Below are 21,848 nucleotides of genomic sequence, written 5' to 3'. Positions count from 1 at the left end.
AGCAACAACCAATAAGCCTTGGCTTGTCATATCATCCAAGACTGGCCTTGTGGTTTGTTTCTCCCAAACAGTGAATGGTAAGGCAAGAAGAAGCCTTGGCTACTGCTTGTGATTTGCTTGGTGCGAATCAAATCACATGCCTAGGTTTGGATGACACAATAAGGCAAAGCTTGTGGTCCATTGCTGTTGATATGGTGCAACCAGGAGTGAAAGGAGTGAAGTGGGGACTTTTGACTGGGGACTCATGAATGTTAAACTGAGTAAACCATTAACCATTAACAACCAGGCCTTGTTGTTATTGTATTTCAATGGGTTTTATTAGGTACTGCTCCAGTAGGAAGGTAAACGGCGTTTCCGTGCGCTGCTCTGGTTCGCCAGAAGCGGCTTAGTCATGCTGGCCACATGACCTGGAAGCTGTCTGCGGACAAACAGCGGCTCCCTCAGCTAGTAAAGCAGATGAGCGCCACAACCACAGAGTCATCTGAGACTGGACCTAACAGTCAGTGGTCCTTTTACCTTAAGATGTTTTCATAGAAGCTGGTATTTAAATATTTTAATAAATTAATGATTAAATAAGCTATTCCTTATATGTTTTAAGTACATACTATGCCTTATTAAGTACATTCAACTTACATTTATAGTTTTGTACTTTAGAATACTTCAAAGAAATGTTTTACATTGCTCTGTTCAACATAGTGATTACGTGTTGAAGTCAGAAGCCACTCTACTGTCTGAAGAACGGCATATCCCTTTGGGAATGAATGTTGAACTCGCTCCAGTAACTTGCTGGTAAAACTGCAGTCTCATAGCAGTGGCAGGTAAAGTCTGCTTCTCTCAGGAATCATTTGGATAAGTTAAAAATGGTAGCCAAAATATTTGGCAAAGAACCCAATTTCTCTTCCCAGAGCAATTCTGCTCTTATTTCTTCATCTCTTCCCATGTAAAAGTATGAACATTTCTACTCTCACCTTGCTCCTAATCACAGAAGCTGTAGTTTGAATGAATAGTTGGTTCATGTAGTCACTACATAATTTTTATGTTGATAAAATGTGACAGCCTTAGCTGTCAGTCAAGCTACTCAGCAGAAAGTTCATTTCCATACCTCTGTATGTTGTATAGTTTCCATGAGCCTCATCTCTTCTTGAGTTTCCTCAGTCCAGCCTCCTTCTACAACCACAGGCTGGAGGGGGCTCTTAGTGGGCACCAAACTGGCTGCTTTAGATTTTGCTATGCGTCGCCCTAAAACAAGGATGGCCCAAAGAGTTATTCTTTAAATAAATAAATCAGAGTGTTTTATTTGAATGGCTCTAAGTCTTCTGGTGGCTATTTGATGCTCCAGCAAGTTTTTTTTCTGACAGGAGTGATGAGATGCAGCAGGGAATGGGTGGTGACAGGAAACCTCTAGAGGAAGTAATTCTTGGTGTACATAGAGTATTTTCAAAATCTATTGTTGTATATCTCACCAACCCACACACTTTCATTCTAAATTGCCATTTAAGATCTATGGATTACAGGTTTTCTAACCAGATTCCAGGGTAGAGAACTACAGTTACTGAGTGAAGCTTAATTAAACACAATGATATAATTATCACATAGTGATAACTACATATATTTTAGCTTCCCTCTAAAAACAGATTGGGGGGGGGGTCAAAGCAACAAAATCAGATAATCATTCAGGCCTTAAATTATTGTCCCCATAAATAAGTGCACAGGGTGGCTAAGATTAGCTAGAGCAAATTGTAGAGGCAAATTGTGTTAATTCCATGACCATCAAAAGCCCTGATTTGGGAACTGCAGGCCAAGCCCAGACTGCACAGTACACATGATGGAAAGACTAGTATGGGCATAGGAAATCCTACACTATGTTATCCTTTCGGGGAATGTTAGTTTAATGCCGCAAACTGAAAAGAACAATAATACATACTGTGCATATATAGCCCAGAGGGAACCACCTGAGAAAGAAGCGCTTTGTGGATGAACCCCATGTGGGATAATATAAAGCTAAATGTGCTTATTTATTATGTTGTGGGAAGAGAACATGATAACAGTGAATTCTGCCATTGACCCTGAATTCTGAGATACTGACCTTGTAGTTGTCTCATTTTGTGCTTCATTGCATCTAGGTCTGCCAGAATTTTATCTTTCTCTGACCATTTTTGTCGTCCTTCCCTCTCTGCATTTTGCAAAGCTGTAATAAAGCAAGATACACATTATTTTGACTACAGTTTGCTTCATAGTGATTTTGTACCTGCAGGTCTGTAAAGATTAACAGTTAGCATAATTGGATCTGTTTCAGCAAATAGTTTTTTTTTAAAGAACCAGATACTGTTAGCAAGTTAAATAGATCCAATTATAAACATGTAATTAAAAGGTAAGCTTCTTCATAAGGAACTGTCTCTGAAAATACTGTAAAGCTTAAGAAAGTCTCTGTAGAATATGTATGGAATGAAAAAGCAGACTACTACATTTAAAAATTAAGCACCACTTTAATAGTGCAATCCTATCCATACTTATATGGAATTGGGTCTGGTGAACAAAGGGGGGCTTACTTCTGTGAGAACATTCATACAATTGGTATGACAGTAATAAAAGTTTGTTTTGTAAATTTAATAAAATGATTTGCAACAGTAGAATTTTTGTCCATGATAATAGCCTGTTTATTATTTCTCATTTTACAGAGTTATGGTTTTTTGGATCCCAACTGTGAAACTAGTTCTGTGTGCCCAAGAGGGCTTCTTGAACAGAATGTACACAGCCTGCACTGCAAACCAATTTGAACCAGTTTCAAAGACAGTTTGTATTAAGGGGTGGTAGCGCATTCAATGGAAAGGAACCAGAAATCAAGCATAGTCAAGAAAAGTAGCTCTCTGGATCCTAGCCAATGTATTGATATATCAGCATAACAATTTCCCCAGTTTAGGTGCTGCTGTAACAATAAAAGAATTCATTTTCTTCCATGACTTACTATCCAAAGGCAAGAAAGGTTCTCCAGTGGAAACCCAGACCTCAACTGGATTTCTAAGAATGATGGTGAGCAAAAAATCATCAACCAAGGTCAAACTATCTGGAGTCATCACTGATGGTATAGACTTGGAGTTCATTTTCTCCTCTGACTCCTTATCTTTGGAGAGAGAGAAAGAGAGTTATAGGACTGCAGTTTTGGTGTCATTTTGTCATCTTTTAAAAAATTCAAATCACACCGTATCTTGCTTTTATTTCCCTTTTCATATATTGGGTATTTAAGGTTTGTGTTCATAGGTGAACACTGGGTGTCCTAACATCAGTAAGCTCTTGCCACCGAAGTGGAGATCCTCAATCATAGTGTTGATGATATACAATAAGAACAAAGTAAGCTGCCCTACACAGTCAGACCATTGGTCCATTTAGCTCATTATGGTCTTTGCACTGATTGACTGGTAGTGGTTTCCAGAGTTTCAGACAGGAGTTTTTCCCTAGCTATTCCTGGAGATAACACTGAATTAAAGTTATGGCAAGACTACTAAAAAATTGAATAAGAAAGATGCCCACTTGTATTAATTACAATACAAGCCTACTTGTATTGGGCACCCACTCTTAGATAATTATGAATTTTAGATCTTTGAATATACAGTAGACCCACAACTTACACTTGATTTACTCATGCAATTGCAGCTTTGTGTGGGTGGTGGGAAACTAAATAAATGGAGAACAGTTAGAAGGGACCACCTGAGATCTCACAAGATCTTGTAAAAACCAGGTAAGTCAACTCTAGGGAGCCGAGGTGTCTTCAGTCCCCTCAACAGTTGCTGGGAAAGGGCCAGGCGCCCGCAGTTTTGAGGTGGGCAGGCACATGTGTGTGATGTCATGCACATTGTGCATCACAGCTCCAGTAGCTGGCTCCTCCAGAGCGCTCGGTCTCCTCTAGGCAATGTTGTGCATTTGACATCACACACATGCAACCTGTGGGTGGTGTCACATGCATGCTGTGTGTCAGGCCCCCTCAATCTTGGGGGCAACCTGGTGCCTCTGGTAAAGTCCCTACGAGAGCTTGCACAACCTTCCCAAAGCCCGGCAAGTTAGAGATGGCCATACCTTACACACTTTCCCCCTTTGTGTGTGGAACCCCCGGAATGTAACCCTGATGTAAGGTTTGGGCCACCTGTACACAGCTATCTTCAATATAAATATGCAGTGTTATCTAACATTGTGTGAGTGTACTTCTGTTCATGCAACGGGGCTTCCTCTTCCTCTCCTGTCCCCCAAAGCCCAGCCAACCTCAAATCTGCTCCAGAGCCAAATTGTACAGGAAACAGCTTTACTACAAAAGTGGCCAACAGACTGAAGAATAGACAAATAGAAGATGCCTTTACTCCAGTATGGCTCACCTTTATCACATGCACAGCCCAGCAAGACAACAACAAAAACCCACTGACAGGATAGGAATCAATATGGCTTACTCGACCCAACGAGCCCTCCCCACTCCCTCACAAATGCAAACAAACCCCACTGCAGCCAGCCACAAACAAACAACCACACCCTGGGCCCCCTTAACCCCTCTCACTACCAAGGAAATATAACAGGCAGATAGATAGAGAGCCTATCCAGTTGACGCTGACACAAAACCCCACACGTACATTAGAAAAAAGAAAATAAGTCCCCCCCTTTTTTCTCCAACCTTATACTGTACTCAACACTAATGCCTCACAACAAATGTAACTAATCTGTAGAAAAGACTTTACAACCTGATGCATGTACTTTTGTAAACCTCAAAAATCTTTAATAAAAATATTTTTTAAAAAAATCTGCTTCAGAGGGTTGGGGAATTCAATGCAGCAGATTTGGATATGCATAGAGTGCTACAAAATGGAAGGAATAAAAGAGAAGTCCTATTGCACAAATAAAAATCTGTTACTCAATCAGGCAGGAATCACCATTACAGTTTAACTTTCAGTTTAACTTTCTGTACCAGAAAGTTAAACTTAGGAATTTCAACAGAAAACAAAAGGAAATTTGTTTACACCAGTAGAATCCACACACACATAGAAAAAACGTTCTGAAAATGATTTTTAAAAAGCATTTTAAAAAATAAATTGGATTTTCCATAAGGCTCACCATCGCCATCTAGTGTCACATTGTATATTGCACTTAAAACACACTTAAAACTTTTTATTTGCAGCTGTATTTATTTGCAGTCCATAGTTACTAAAGAGGATCCCAGGAATAGTACATTTATTTACTCTTCCTTTAAAGGGGAAAAGAAAATCTAAATTTAAGAAACAAATCTTTCCTTTATACATTGCATGCTTAGAAAGTTGTAGCTTCTTTTATTTCACTGATAGAAATGTGTCTCCAGCCTACTTTGCAATGGACCATGGAAATGGACCTTTTGTTCTCACATTTAACCAATATTTCTCACAACTTATTCAGAAAACATCTTATTTCAGAATGTTTCTTCTGTTGTTGTTTCTTTCCTTGGCTTTGCTCTCCCACACCCCTAAATGAGATAGTGGGCTTCCATCTACCACACAAAGTGAATACTGTATCAAATACAAAATAATAAAGTTTATTTACGCAACAGATATCAGCTATATTTACTAAATTTCAAAGTACTGGCCTTTTCTTTTGCTGAGAAGAAGAAATGATGGGTAATTGCCAATCTTCAGTGTGCTGAACTGATTTTTAAGTACGTTTTTCGAACCTTTTGCCTTAAAGTTTTGAGTGGATGAGATAAAAATCTGTAAACTTCATAAGCTGAAAGATGCCTAATATAAAGCAGCAGCAAACTTATAATGAGAAGACTCTAGTGGGCTTGTGTACTGCTTAGGAAATCAATAGGAAGGAAAATAAAGGGGACTAAAGCAGATAAGATGAGCCCTTTTTCTGAGTATATTTGATAAAGATTGGGAAATAATACATAGGAAAGAAATACTTAAAAGAAAAATACAGACATGTAAAAAGAGCCCCAAAAGTAAACTAGACCTATATTAAAAACATAACAAGATGATAAATGGGAAACGTGTCCCATGCTTCATTTTTAGATAATGATCAAAGGTCTTTCCAATATAAATATAGAATTGAATTCTTGAAAGCTAGATCAGTACTGCACTAGACAGGAATGGCTATGCTTAACAAGAGACAGAAATTATATAGAAAGTTCTTTTCAGTGGTACTAAAAAATAAAGCAGGAATTTGAACTTAACAAATACATGTTTCTTTGCACACTGTATGGTTGCAGACTCATAATTTCTTTTGCTTCACTGAGAAAAAGGAATTCCCACATACTTTGCATATATTCACTGAAATACCATATTTTTCGCTCTATAAGACACACCAGACCACAACACGCACCTAGTTTTTGGAGGAGGAGAACAAGAAAAAAAATATTCTGAATCTCAGAAGCCAGAACAGCAAGAGGGATCACTGTGAAGTGAAAGCAGCAATCCCTCTTGCTGTTCTGGCTTCTGGGATAGCTGCGCAGCCTGCATTCGCTCCATAAGACACACACACATTTCCCCTTACTTTTCAGGAGGGAAAAAGTGAGTCTTATAGAGCAAAAAATACGGTAAATTCCAGATGGGTTGCTGCAAAAACAACAGAAGAATATTGTGGCACCTTACAGATAATTCTAACATATGTTTTTTGTGAACCCATTGGGAGAACATTTCAGTCCCCCAAGTGCTCAGATCCAGATATGAAATTCACCATTCTTTCAGGAGAATCCAGCACTAAACTGCTGAACTGGAATTTAGCATCAAGTTTGATTATATTTGTTTTGGACTTAATAGGGCTGAGTTTTATTGCTTATCAGTGCTGTTGTGAATGGTTACTGTACTCATATGCGGTTGAGCTTTGCATGGAAGTATCACAACCTGTATTTCTTGTGCTACGTAGTCTTTTAGGCTCTCTAACTAAAGTAACTCAGTGTAACTTACACGTGAAATTACAGGGGAAAGTGGTCTCAAAATATAATTTGAGCAAGGTGGAAATGGTAGCACTCTTAGGATGGTGAGCCCTTCACTGATCTTTGTGCCTGGGCAAATGTTCAAGCTTGCCACTGTCTGGAGTGAACCCTGGAGTGAGTATGCCTGCAGACTACTGAATTTTAACTTCCACCAGCTTCCTGTTTCCAGTGCAGCAGGAATGGAGTCTCCCCAACACCATGGGAGAGAGACAGACAGAGATAATCAAATAATGATCGGGGAATTTCATTATCTGCTTTTGTCTTCAGCTGTAAGAGGGACCAGACCTTAACCCCCAGTTTGTCTGGTGGTCTGGCACTCGCTTTCCCATGAAATGTGAGGGCAGGCAAAGGCACTGGGTGCACAGAGCACTACGGCTGCCACGACCCCCCCCCATCCCATTCCTGGAAACACAGGTTATCCTGTTAATTGGATTGTAACTGAAGTAAACTACAGGCGCGTGCCAGAGACGATGAGATAAGAAACTGCAAAAACAACCCAGCTACAAGGATGTAAAAGGTTTGGACTAGGAGCATATTTCATTTCATTATCTATTACACCAACACAAATAGAAATCACAAGATTGTAGGTCTTATATAAGGGTTTGTTATATCTGAATGGAATGGAAATTATTAAAATTTTGGAATGCAGAAAAAAGGTAGAAGAATGAACTCATCAACTCTAGCATGTGAGGGGGCCAGTTGAAATAAATTGTATAATTTGACATCTGAATAATTGGCATTAATAATTGTATTAATTGGATAAAATTGGTATTGTTAGAATGAGGCTGCTATTGAAACAATATTGGAAAATTAATAAAAATATATTTTAAAAAAGAATAATATATAAAAAGATATATAATATATAACTTCCATCTGAACATAAGCTAAATGTATATGCTTTCACAATTTATGTGTATGTAAAGTAATACGCTGGCCACGTGACCCGGAAGTGTCTCCGGACAGCGCTGGCCCCCGGCCTCTTGAGTGAGATGGGCGCACAACCCTAGAGTCTGTCAAGACTGGCCCGTACGGGCAGGGGTACCTTTACCTTTACCTTAAAGTAATATTTGGCCCATTTAAAGATTCAAGATAAGATGTATTGTACAAATAACTATGGTAATTAGAAGCTGCAGAAGCGTTCTAAAATAAAACAAAAATTTAAACATTTGTTCAAATACAGCGTACCAACATTAATCTTTTCTCCATGAGACGCCATTATTCTTTGTGAAAATAGAAAACAAAGTGAGAGACTTCCAAGATATTTCTTGGCAGCATACCAGCAAACAGGCTCCCTATAGCTTTACTACAAAAAAGTTAGCTCTGTGAAGTGAAATAATTTACATACTAGTTAAAGGAAATTTAATTGGGAACTTGCTGAGGGTGGTATTTTACCTTTCACAAGCAACACAGATGCGTTTTCGTTAAAGCCAGGAACAAAAGTTGCTCCTTCACCTCGTTTTTCAGATTCCTGCTTTCTGAAATAATCATTTACAGCGCTGAAGACTAAATCCTTCAGTGTAAGAATTAAGGTCCCGTCACTTGTGTACAGTCTACTTGCTGTCCTGTTAAGTTCAAGTCGTCTTGTGCATAAAGAAAGCAGCTACAGAAGGGGAAAAGTTAATAACATATAATTAAGCTTACTAAGTCCAAATATTTAATAAAAATGCTTAAATTGCCATTCTCAGAGTTTTCTTTCTGTTATTTATTCCTCCAAGCAGCATATAGGCTCTCTCCCCTCCCTTTTCTCCTCACAGCTACCCTGAGATGTAGCTTAGGCTAGCAGAAGTTTACTCCGAGAGCTTCTTGGAAGAGTGGATAGTTGAACGTGGGTCACCTCAGTCCTAGTCTAAACTCGGCCCTCCAGATGTTTTGGGACTACAATTCCCATCATCCCTAGCTAACAGGACCAGTGGTCAGGGATGATGGGAGTTGTAGTCCCAAAAACATTTGGAGGGCCGAGTTTGGGGGTGCCTGTTCTAATCATTTCATGCCATTAGAGATATTATAAGTGCAATATTTCTGCATCTTTGTGTGCCCTCACATTTTATGCAACGAGGACCAAACTACACGCGGCACTAAACGCATCACTTTTAAGTTGTGTCAGTAGTGGTTGGCAAAGTGGCGCAGGCAGGGTGGCGTTGCTCACCTGCCTCCCCAATGCTGGGTGGCACTGCTGGTTCCTGAGAAGGAAACGGGTGAGGCACAGAGAGCTCAGTGTGGTCGTGTGGGTATGATGGCAGGAGCATCGTATTGGTTCGATTGCTGCTCCCACACGGCTCTAAGCTCTCTGTGCATCCCTCTCTCAGGAACCAGCAACAGATTGCAAAGCATGAGAAACACGAGAAAAGGGGTGCCAACAAAAACTGCCCCACAGCTGCTATTTGCATTAGATGGAAAGCTGCTAATGGTGCCAATGGGAGCTTTCTTCCCAATGCAAACAACAATGCCAGGGGGAGTTTTGTTGGAATCACAGCAGGAAAAACGGGTTAGTTGCTCCATCTCACCCCTTTTAGTTCCAGTCCCGGTGGTTCATTCTCCCTTCATCCCTCGCCGCTGTTATTTGCAACAGTAAAAACACTCATGAAACTTAAAGTGGTGCCTCTCTAAGGTCATGTCTAATTTGTCCTTGAATGCACAAGATAATTGGTTCAGTTGTAGATATCAGCAATATGGAAACCTTTTGTTAAAGTCAATACTAGATAAACTTTTTTTCCAAACATGCATTAGCATTTAACATGAGATAATGACACAAGGACAATTTAATGGTTTATGTTTATACTCTGTTGTCAAAACATTAAATGAGCCTCTTTACATATACTAGAGAACATGTCGGGGCCGACACAAAACTTTTTGTTGCCTGGTAAAATAAATAAAAATTGTCTTTCCTTCCCTTGTGGAAGAAATAATAAAAATAGTTGATCAAAACAGCAGTGCCAGGCGAGGATGTGTTCACCAGTCTCCACCACACACACCCCCTATCTAACCCCTCTCCCCAGCTGTTGGTATGAGATTCTTGCCCATGATCTGGTACCTACTGCTTGTCCAGGTCAATTCTGTTAGGATGATCTCTAGATGGTTGCTACTCACCATAGGGAATGTATTAGCAACAATTAGCTGCCCATTTCTGTAACCAGCTCCATTTCTGTATGCAATTATTTTCACTGCTCTTTGGTTTACAGCTGCAGACATCTTTTCTGAGATTATTTGCAATGATGTTTCTGTCCTCAAAGATGCTAGAAATTCTTCTAAATAATGCAAGGTGGATTCAGCTTCAGACGTGGACAAATCAGTCTTTAGGATAAACGGAAGAAGATGCAATCATGACTTCTGTTAAAGTGAATTTTTAAATGGTAACTCATTGATTCAAGTGCTGTTCCTTCTGAGAAAATGGATGATGTGACTATTATTTGCATATGTCACTATGAGTTGCACAGAGCTGTGAACTACACAGGACACCAAACACAGGACACCCTCACACTTCTGTGATGCCTTTATATGAAACTGAATGTGAACTGGATTTGGCTTTTGGTGAACAGACACTCCTGAACAAATGCTTTCACTAACCTCCCCACATATTTAAGGTTACACCTTCGTTCAGTGCTTTTTTTTTCTTACAAAAAGGTTCAGGGGTACTCTCATTTTCCTATTGAAATACTGCCCCTCAATGAGGCCAAACTTAGATTCACAAAATGTTTAGGGGTATGCTCACCCCTGCATCCCCCCAGAAAAAAGCACTGCCCTCGTTACATATTACATCACAAAAGAAAATTACTCCTAGACTACTAACCAGGATTTTAAGCCCTTCTTTCTCAAATGTTCAGACAGTAAAAAAGTTGCTTGCTATTTTGCCACTTACATCTAGATGAATACCCCCCCAAACGTAATTTTTTATATACTTTTCTTATTGTGGTAAGGCCTGAAAAGCTTCTTGTTGTGTGTTATGTTCATATCTCTGTTGTTCTGACAATCAGTATATGTGCCCCCAAGGGTCAAATTGTCAACCATATTCCATGTTGTTGACTTTTAATAGGCTTATAAGCTTCTGGGGAAAGGTCCTCTTCATTGGATACAGTGCAGTACTTAGTGGGAATCTTGCAAATGACAGAATTGCTCAGAGAATCTGACTATAAATATACCTTACAATTATGTTAATTAATAAATTTAGCAGGGCATCTGGTCATAAGATTAACAAAATCTTACATTATGGATAGTATCCTTGGTGTGTGTTTGAATATAGCAGTAAAGATAAAAAGTGGGGAGATAATTATATAAAAATTGGGGAGATCATTATAAAATAATTATATGGCATTGGCTAGTATTGTTGCATTTAACAGATCATAATTATAACTATATTTGTTTTATATCCTGCCTTTTTGTTTGACAGGGACTCAAGGTGGCTCACAGCTAAAAACAGAAAAAAATCATTTAAAAAACAATTAAACATTAATAGAATACATATATGACCTGTGTTAATCAATACAGACCATTACAATAAAAGCAACACAGCACCAACCCTTTCCTTAAAAATAGTTCCCCAAAGCCTGCTGAAACAATAGAATAATAATAATAATAATAATAATAATAATAATAATAATAATTTATTATTTGTACCCCGCCCATCTGGCTTGGTTTCCTTAGCCACTCTGGACAGCTTTCAACAGAGATTAAAAATACATCAAACATCAAAACATCAATCATTTAAAATTTCCCTAACAAGAATGTCTTCACCTGCTGGCAGAAGGACAAGGAGGGAGCCAGTCTCATTTCTCTAGGAAGGAAGTTCCAAAGTCTTGAGAACAGCTACCAGATAGGAAACTTTGGCTGAGAAACAATACTTTGATCAAAGTAGGATCTTTACATAATCCAGGATAAGTTTTAAAATGTTTAAAACTATACTTAAAGTGAAATAGCCCTAAAGCATCTGCAGAGTGCCTAAGTCCATAGTAACCTGTGTCTAGTATTTTCCAGCAAGAAAAATTGTGACTCTAATCTCATTTTAATCTCCAGATTGAAATACAGATTGCCAATGTTTCAAAGTACTCCACAAGAGAAGGCTGTAACATTGCCAGCTGGTGGATTACACTAAATGCATATATACATGGCAGGAGGTGTCATTGAAAAGCAGGAACACTGTCACAAACCTTGTTAACATCAAGGCACTTATAGGGCCAGATGGATAAATGCTTTCCTTCCTCAGAACCAGAGGCACAGGAGAATACAGTACCAGGGTGCAACCTTTTCAGGTCCTTCTTTCCTCTTATGGTCCTTGCACAAGCCAAGCATATCTTTACCTTCTGCTTTCCACACGGTGAAAGAAAATAGTAGCCCTATAAATAAAAATGGTTGAAACCATTTAAAAATGGGGGTCGGGGTGGGCAGAACCCATAATAAAAATGCAGTGATCCAATATGACATCTATTATTCAAAAACTTGTTTACATCCAAAAAGTTTGGAAAACACGAAGGTGTATTTGAATTAAAAATACATAAACAAATACATCTTAATATTTTCCTAACTTGGATACAGACAGCTAGTTTTTGAATAACAGATGTCATGTTCGCTCTCTCTCTTTTTTTTTTGCCGGGGGGGGGGGCAGGTAACATTTCCCTAAAAAGTATATATTTTTATTATAACTTTTTTTAAAAAAATGTTGTTGCATAATATTATTTCTGTTAAAATGGAATCCTTGGTTGTTGTTTTTAAATGCACCTTTATAGAATAGATGAGTACCTGGGAGTAAGTCTGAGTGAGCTCAATGAGTAGACATGCATGTGATTGTATTCTGAGGTAACATAAACCTTTACAATGCTTGGGCATTTTTTCTTTTCAAGTCCTAATGTGGTACCACAAAGACTGTAATGTCAATGCCAAGCATACCTTTTTGGGGAGGGCACTCCAAAGATGGGGTGCCACTGCGGAAAAGCAAAGCACTCAGGAAGGACCTCAAACCAAAGATCTTATGACATAGATAGGCTGATATGGGATGAGACACTCCTGCCTATATTGAGGTCCCAAGACATTTAGGGCTTTGAAGGCCAATTTCACTTGAACTGAACCAATCATGAAGGCCCCAACAAACCAACTGTAACTGAGATAACAATAAAGTGGTGGAGATCGGTGTGATTCATGCCCCCCCCCAACACACATAGTAGTGGTAGGTTTGCAAAGGCTACACCATGGTATGAACTGACAGAAAAGCAGCTTCCATGTTGGTGTTTTAGTATGTGAACCACACTGTTCGTTAAGATGGATAACCTCCACATGTTTCCCATAAAATCCACATAATCGCATTGGGGTACTTTGTACCCTTTCACTGATCCCATTCACTTCAATGAGATCTGTGAAGAAGAACTTCCCAAGTTTCACAAAACGAACATAAAACAATGCAACAATTTCCAGGGGTGTAGCTATTTTTGCTGCAAGATGCTAACTCAACAAAGAATCTTGTAGCACATTAAGACTTACACATTTATTATGGCATAAAGGTAAAGGTACAGGTACCCCTGCCCGTACGGGCCAGTCTTGCCAGACTCTAGGGTTGTGCGCTCATCTCACTCTAAAGGCCGGGAGCCAGCGCTGTCCGAAGACACTTCCAGGTCACGTGGCCAGCATGACAAGCTGCATCTGGCGAGCCAGCGCAGCACACGGAACGTCGTTTACCTTCCCGCTGGTAAGCGGTCCCTATTTATCTACTTGCACTTAGGGGTGCTTTCGAACTGCTAGGTTGGCAGGCGCTGGGACCGAACGACGGGAGCGCACTCCACCGCAGGGATTTGAACCGCCGACCTTTTGATCGGCAAGTCCTAGGTGCTGAGGCTTTAACCCACAGCGCCACCCGCGTCCCCTATTATGGCATAAGCTTTCATCAAATACATGAAGTGGCGTCCTGAGTGGCAGGTACATATGTACATGGGGGGGGGGGGAGGGGGGTTGTAAGCAGTGAGATCAGAAGGAAAGGAAATGCAGAAAAGCATAGATGGTGATAATTACCTTATTAACAGTGACGACTCACAAGGAACAATAGTTGAAAACGCAAACATTTTGGTATTGGTACATCAACCGGTATGCTAAACTAAAGTTCCACTGCACCAATTCAATCCACAATGTGATAACATTGAACGCTCTCAGATTGCCATCTGCATTTAAATTTGTTTGTTCAAGGATGACCACCTTAATATTAGTTACAATATGTTTTGGAGTAGTGAAAAGTCCCCCAACCAGCATTTCAGTCTCCCTGAAGACAATCAAACTCTCATAATAAAATTATTAGTCTTTATTGTGCCATAAAACAATGTGTTTTCTAAGAGTGTGAATGAATCACATGATGTTACACAAGCCTGATTCCTGCCTTATCCTTGTTCCTTCTGTTAACCACAGACAACAAGAAGCGGAATATTTGATATCTCTTTCTATTGGGTATTGGTGCACAGATACATCTAGACATGTCTACATAGCCACCCTTTTGATTTCGCGAAGTCAAATTTCTCTAGTCTATACAGAAAACAAAACTGACTTACTGGTTGGTCTATTTTCTCTGTGCTGGCCACGGAAAATGTGCAAATCGAAGAATAATTTGCTGCTGTGATTTCTTGATCCAGGGTTGTGCTGTAAAAGGCACTAATAACCTTTGTAGTTTCCATGTAATTCCACCTTTGATTGGCAGCTCCATTTCTACATTCTTTGTGTTTCTGTGAGAACATAAAATAGGCCATCCTGTTTTAAGATTTTTATTTTTTTGCATTCTCTCTTTCCAAACTGGTATTTTTAAAGAAAATGTTTTAAAATATTCAGGTTTATCTGGTAAGATATATGCCTTCCCTCCTCCTCCTCCTCTTCCTCTTCTTCTTCTTCAGCATCCTGCTGGTTTTTAGCTTTGTTGTACATGCAGTTATAATAGCCTTTGCAGGACTTATTCATTGCTAGGTCATTGCCACTAAATAATAAGAATGACATTGGGAAACACCTCCTGCTGACCTCTACAATACAGTTCCCTGTTCTCTCTAGCATTTTTCTTGGTCAATATATATGGGTTAGCTGAAATAAAAGGAAGAGAACTTTGTTTGCCTTTAATAACTACATATAAATCTGGGTGAATTTCAACATTTGAAAAGCCTTCTGGACAGGCCAAATTATTGAGACTTCTGCTCCAAGCCATGAAAGCCAGCAGCTGACACTCTTCCTCCAACAGCACACTGTGCCACACAAAATGGTTAACACTGGTTTGGGCAAGGGGTGTGAATCATGTGATTTCAGCCTGACCTCATTGCTGCCTTTCCAGTTAACTGCACCCTTCCTGGACAGGGATCACTTGGCCACTGTGACACATGCGTTGTTGACCTCATGTCTGGATTACTGCAATGTATTCTATGTGGAGCTTCCCGTGCCGCTGGTCTGGAGGCTGCAGCTGATGCAGAATGCTGCAGCTCGGGTAATGAGTGGTGTTCCTTATCAGAGGTATCACACTAGTGCTGAGGGACCTGCAAGGGCTGCCTATTAGCCACTGAGCTAGTTTTAAGGTTCGACTGCTTAAATACAAAGCCCTAAATAACTCTGAACCAGGTTACCTGAAAAACTATTTTCTTCCCTGCACAGTAAGGGCACTATGATCACCTAATGAAACCTGTTAAGGTGAATGTTATGGAACACCCTCTCTGTTGAAATGCAGAAGTCCCCATCTGAGTTGCCATTATGTGCCAACATACCTGTTTTGGCAAGCATTCCTCCCTTGAACTGATCTTCTGATGCTATTGTTTTAACCAATTCCAAGTGTATTAATTATTATGTTTTTAATGTTTCATTGTATATTTTAATTAAGGATGTTTTAATGTCAGTGTTAATTATAAGTTCATTTTATAGTTGTAAAGTACTTAGAAGCCACCTTGGCATATAAGCAGTGTAAAACTATATAAGCACACAAACAGTTTTACCTGAAGGACGACAGGACACCCTTGCATTTCCAGAGGACTCTTTGGATACCCATTGAGTATGCTGGGCATCGATACCGCTAGCACTAATTGTGGGTCCAGCACAAGATGAAATGTCCTAGGAACAGAAATTCAGGTGGAAATCAGAAGACAGTTGTTGTTGTTTTTAAAAAAGATTTTTTCCTTGCTAAATGTATACCTCACTTTTAGATTCTTCTAAAGATATCTTTTTAAGTAATAACACTGAACTGGTTCTACACAAAGCGCTGCATGGACATTTTAATGCCACAGAGTGCAGCAGTGAGTCTTAGGGCTTGCTCACCCTCATCCCCAGAGTGTGACCTCCAGGGGCTTCATCTTCTGTCTCCAGAGTTCTGTGACAGTGAGGTGAGAAGGAAAGGAGTAAGAAGAAAAGGCGGGAGGTGACAAAGAAAGGTTTCTTGTAAAGGACTTGGAAGTTTTGTTGAATTTTGCTAAGTAAATAAATAATTAAAAACAATAAATAGGCACCATCCATGTAACATGGCGCTTTACAAAAAGTTGAGATGTCAAGTCCTTGCCCCAAGGGGCTTATAATGTAGAACTTGATGTAAGGGATTCAACAGACAAAGGGAAAGGGTAAAGAAGAATAAAATATTGGGTTATTGCAGTTACACATACTAAGGCTGAGCTATGCACAAGGGTTCACAGAAAGTGTAGCATATTTAAGACTAAAATGCAGGGCCTTTTGTAAACAAAAATTATAATTTTGGCTGTTTTCTTAGCCCCTTGTCTAAGATGCTTTCATTTTTGAAAGACCATCTTAGAAAATGTTAGAACTAACTGGTGGTTGAGGCCTGCAATATCTGCACTTAAAGAACAAGTGAAATGGAAAAGTAGCCTAGCCTGATTGGAAGTCCCACTAATAATGCAATTTAATTATTGTGAAATTCTACCACATTTCCGACAGTGAATGTTCACCTGCTATCCTCTCTCCATATCCAGTGTTGATTGATACTGTCACATTTCTTTCCCAACAAAACCACTTCAGCGCCAGAACGCAGATCAGAATTCTCCACACCTAAAGCAAGATTTCGAAAGCTACAGTTGATAATCTTCCCATTTCTAAATTCAAACTGTTGATGATGAGTTTTCTGCAAATCTTCAGTCAGTTTAGGCTGATGCCTGAAGTAAGCAAAAAGACATAGAGCTGCAGAAAAATGCTCTGTAAATATTTCATTGCATGGTAATGGACAAAAAAGAGCAAGGCAAATGAAGTGTGCCAAAACTTTGTTTACTTCTACAACTTGTGCTTTTGACATCTGAATTCAGATACATACCATAATACAAAGAAAGTTGAGCACAGTTATTGAGAAATTGGGTAGGTGGAAAGGTGAAATTGTGGAAAGAGAGATCAACTGAAAGTATAGAATGGTCTGGAGGGAGAGCATAGTGGAGCTTATTGATTAAGCCTCATAAAGAAGTTTTCTAGACACCATACAATACTGGAATACACTCCACCTTTATCTAAGATGTATTGTGCTTCTCTCTGCTTACTTGAAACTTTGGAAATAAGATACACTGAAATACAGTCCAGCAAGTCTCTTCAGTCTGACTTCATTTTTAAAGTCACAGAGAGAAAACAGAATACAAATGATATGTCACTGTGACATAATGAAGACCCTTCAAATTAGTTTGTAAAATATTTCAAAACATGTAAAGACCTTTTGACTCTTCCTTTTAGACAATTAAAGAGTTTTTTAATGCAACTTTGCTTTTAACCCAACTTTCTCGTTCCTTTTCTTCTTCCCACCAAGTTTATATCCAACAAACTTCTTTCTCTTCTGTAGAGTCAGCATTCTTAGGTAACATTTGTATGACTTTCAGAGCCTGGGTACTAGAAGCTGTTAGGGGACTATGAAATGACTGTTGTGAACCTAAGATTCAATGGTGCAACTAATGCAGCCCCAGTTATCCCCCACCCACTGGGGGAGGAAGAGGGGAGCGGAGGGAGTGCACCGCCCCCAGCAGCACAATCCTGATGGGGTGCCATTGCGGCTGCCCCCCCCCGCCCGAGCTGAGCAACACACTCCTGTGGGCGGTGCACCACACCCTCAGTACGCACACCAGCCATGCCCCCGCCTGCTCTCTGCCCCCCGGTGCAGTAGCATGAAGCTCTGCCACTGCCTCCATCCCAAATTATAAGAGGGACGTGATTACCGTTTCTGCAAATTTCTAATTCCACAAAGTATGGAAAGAGATTAGGGTGGACAGCAAGTGATTTTACAGAATGGTGGTGGCCCAAACTGCTAGATTCTGTCCTAAAAACAATTTAGGAAATATAAATATATGACCTGACCTGTATTTTTTATATAACTCTGCATCTTCAAAGAACAGTTCATCTTTATCTTTCTGAAGGCTGCAGTCCTCATCAAAATCATAGAGATTTTGTTGCCAAGCATATTTCATGGGTGTATAAGATGCATCTGCTTTAAGATGAGATTTTGCATGTGAAGTCCTGAAAAAAATATAAAATTCAATATGAAATTTGAAGCACTGCTGATTGTCACTAGTTTAAATTTCTCATAAAAAGTTAAGTCGTTAATTAAAACTAAGGATTATTAAGAGATTAGCAGCTGAAACAGTCAATGGCAGTTAAACTGTGTGCAGAATTGCAGTCTAAATGATTCAGACAGTAGTTTTACATTTCTTAAGATTGTGTACTCAACAGTGTTTCCTTATCCAACCTTACAGTTCATACTACTACAAAACTTTGGGGTTACCTGGGAAGCATATAAACCAACACTTTAATTTATCACTGTGTGGATATTACTTCTACCTTATGGGAAGGAAAAAAATGGGGGAGCACCAAAAATAGAGGGAGGGAGGAAGAAGACTGCACTCAAACAGGTGCTAGGACTATAGTTTCTTGAGGTAATCCCATGTACAACCAACAAAGATATAAACAACAAAGTCTGGAAATAGCTAAAAAATAACACATTTATTATGATACAATCTTTTGTAGACTATAATTCAGCTCATTAGATGCATCAAGAGTTATCCTCAGTTGACAGGCTTATATTACTTGGGTGTAGATGGAGGAACGGGGTTGTAAATAGTAAGGTCAAATGACACTGAAATGCCAATATGAGTCATTCAGTTAAGTATACAAATTAAATGCAGCAGTCATACACATTAATAATGCATCTGGAAGTTTCTTTCAGTTATAAAAACCTTTCTTCAGAGTAGTATCTCTTGCAGACTAGTATCTCTTGCAAGAGACAACACAAGAGATACTACTCTAAGAACAGTGCTCCTCAAGGAACATTTCATAGTTTCATGCACTGGATTTAGCAGCTATGTTAGTCACTAGCAGGTGGCTTGGAGGAATCATAACCAGACTTCAGCCATTTTATGAAAAGAACTGTTGTTCACAAAGTGCTGAATGTTGAACCCAGCAAAAGTCATGTAACATCAATTTTCCAGAACCTGCACTGCTGCTTATATGCCACCCGGACTTATAAGGCCCTGAAATAACTTAGAATTTAAATACTTGAAAGAGTGCCTTTGAAATATCTGCTAGCTTGAGCCTTGCAATGTTGTAAACTCCTGGTTTTATCTAATGTTTAGTGACAAATAGTAGTGACAAATAGTAACTTTATTTTTTATTGTGGGAACACGCCCCCCCCCCCCCCGGTGATCATAACTGGATGAAAGGCAGTCTTTAAATGATTCAGATAAATAAATAAAATCTTATGAAAATCTTATTCTCCCATTGACAGAAAATACCTGGTACAGTGGTACCTCGGGTTACAAACGATTCAGGTTACATACGCTTCAGGTTACACACTCCGCTAACCCAGAAATAGTGCTTCAGGTTAAGAACTTTGCTTCAGGATAAGAACAGAAATTGGACTCCGGCGGCACAGCGGCAGCAGGAGGCCCCATTAGGTAAAGTGGTGCTTCAGGTTAAGAACAGTTTCAGGTTAAGAACGGACCTCCAGAACAAATTAAGTACTTAACCCAAGGTACCACTGTATGTGCTATGGTAAGATGATTCTTATACCAGAAGTGATGGCTCTTATAACATACCTACAGTGGTACCTCTGGTTACGAAGTTAATTCATTCTGGAGGTCCATTCTTAACCTGAAACCGTTCTTAACCTGAGGTACCACTTTAGCTAATGGGGCTTCTTGCTGCTGCTGCCGCACCACCACCACACAATTTCCGTTCTCATTCTGGGGCAAAGTTCTCAACCCGAGGTACTACTTCCAGGTTAGCGGAGTCTGTAACCCAACGTGTTTGTAACCCGAGGTGTTTGTAACCCGAGGTACCACTGTACTATGTTCTTATGATGTACACAGACCTACCTAAACAGGTTGTGAAATCTTTCTTCAGAATAGAGTGAGATAAATGTGTTTCCTGGGTCAAGAGAAAAACCCAAGGGTTGTGATTCCTCTCCCCACCCACCTCACATGAAGGTCATAAATATCGGTAGGCAGGCCAGAAGTTTGTATCTACTTGGTGCTTTAAAGATGCTAAACAACAGGAGAGTTCTCATCCTTTTCAGCAAGAAATACTTTTTTGGGGGGGACCTAAATCAACTACAGAGGCATTATAAATCCGCTTCATTAGTGTTAGCTACATGATTTGTGTCTGAGTGAGTGAGCTACTGCTCCTCTTCCCCTTCCTATCTTAGATAATAGCTTGCCACAACAAATTGTTTTCCTGACACCTGTGCAGGCTTCCTAACGCTCATGTTGTTTCACTTCTGCATTCTCAGCAATGGGGCAAGGGAACTTTGGAGAATTAGCAAACGCTGAGGGGAAAGTTTTGTCGGTATGTTATATAAATTTACAAATAAGAATGCTTTTCTGTGTTATAATATTGTGGTATGTGAATGGTTAACTGAGGTAAAAAAAAAAAGGTTGGTAGTTGGTAAATGGTTGGAAAAATCCCAGTTAGAGATAAATTGGGATTTTAAGATACAACTACATGTGTGGCTTTCAGCTGGTAACCTACCAAGAAACATTTGAAGCTCATACGGAAAGAGGAACTATCTATTGCCTGGTCTATAAAAGCAGTCCATTGCTTTTATACTGGACAGTGGAGTCAAACAGAGAAAGAACCTAGGCTATCGCCACTGCTAACAGTGATCACCACTATAAAAGGTCTCATCCGAAGGTCAAATAGCCCGCCACCTTTCTCAAGCTACAAATAGGGTTGAAGAATTTGAGAGACCATTTGCACACAGCTCTAATATCTCTGCTCTTATTTTGTTTGTTCCATCAACACAGCCATTTGGGTCAAATTCCATGGTGTGGTTTTTTGCTATCCAGCGCTTCAGCATAGAGGATTTACAGTTTCATAATTTACTTGTAGGCATAATTCTTTGGGGCAGTCAGTAGGTTCCAGTCAAGTCCAGGATGATCAGATCTTTTTTTTTTTAAAGCAAATAATACATAATACACGGTCCAACATAATATCTGCATGCCTAATGGAAAAGTCAGTAAATTAGAATTACACTTAGAAGTAAAAAAAAAAAAAAATGAACTGAAGTACTTTTGAAAGTTCGTCAACATTTTAAGATGAATTTCTCTTCCTACATACATTTTTTTGTACATAATACTGTCTTTTACACACATTTTTGCAAAGCAGCTCTCCACAATATAAGCATTTAACCAATTTAAGCATTTTTCATGCCTTTTTGTGCACATCAATTGGCTGGAAAACTCTTCAGCAAAATTTGGATAGTGCACATTTTGGTTCACATGTTGATTTGCAAAGTGTGAATTAGTTACATTCCCCTTTAAATGTAAATTGAATTAAATTTCTCCCTCCTCCCTAATGCAAGGCCATGGAAAACTACCCATTTACAGAATCCAGTGTTTCCTCTCAGGAAGCGAAACATTTGAACCAGCAACAGAAAATTGCTTAGGCCAATGCTAAGCACTAAACTGAAAAATGGTCTATAAGACTTTCTGCAAACCTTCTCTAAAGAAAT

The 21,848-nt window shown here is 39.4% G+C and overlaps 1 protein-coding gene across 9 annotated transcripts in view; it reads right to left on the bottom strand.

The window, feature by feature from the left end:
• Window positions 1-21,848, bottom strand: part of DCDC1 (doublecortin domain containing 1) — a 246,362-nt gene that overhangs the window by 18,193 nt on the left and 206,321 nt on the right. For 8 of the 9 annotated variants that reach the window (XM_083415302.1, XM_083415304.1, XM_083415300.1 and 5 more), the window contains exons 26-35: window positions 18,203-18,361; window positions 16,825-17,028; window positions 15,868-15,982; window positions 14,458-14,628; window positions 12,082-12,267; window positions 10,028-10,231; window positions 8,333-8,540; window positions 2,966-3,121; window positions 2,087-2,188; window positions 1,103-1,239 (exon numbers count right to left, since the gene is read on the bottom strand). In XM_083415302.1, coding sequence (XP_083271428.1) covers window positions 1,103-1,239; window positions 2,087-2,188; window positions 2,966-3,121; window positions 8,333-8,540; window positions 10,028-10,231; window positions 12,082-12,267; window positions 14,458-14,628; window positions 15,868-15,982; window positions 16,825-17,028; window positions 18,203-18,361 — 1,642 coding nt within the window. The remainder of the gene's footprint in view (window positions 1-1,102; window positions 1,240-2,086; window positions 2,189-2,965; window positions 3,122-8,332; window positions 8,541-10,027; window positions 10,232-12,081; window positions 12,268-14,457; window positions 14,629-15,867; window positions 15,983-16,824; window positions 17,029-18,202; window positions 18,362-21,848) is intronic. The other variant, XR_014505400.1, reaches the window with a different exon arrangement.

The sequence above is a fragment of the Podarcis tiliguerta genome (assembly GCF_965153285.1).
Source record: "Podarcis tiliguerta genome assembly, chromosome: 1".
Classification (NCBI taxonomy): domain Eukaryota; kingdom Metazoa; phylum Chordata; class Lepidosauria; order Squamata; family Lacertidae; genus Podarcis; species Podarcis tiliguerta.
This window is presented reverse-complemented; position numbering and strand designations above follow the sequence as displayed.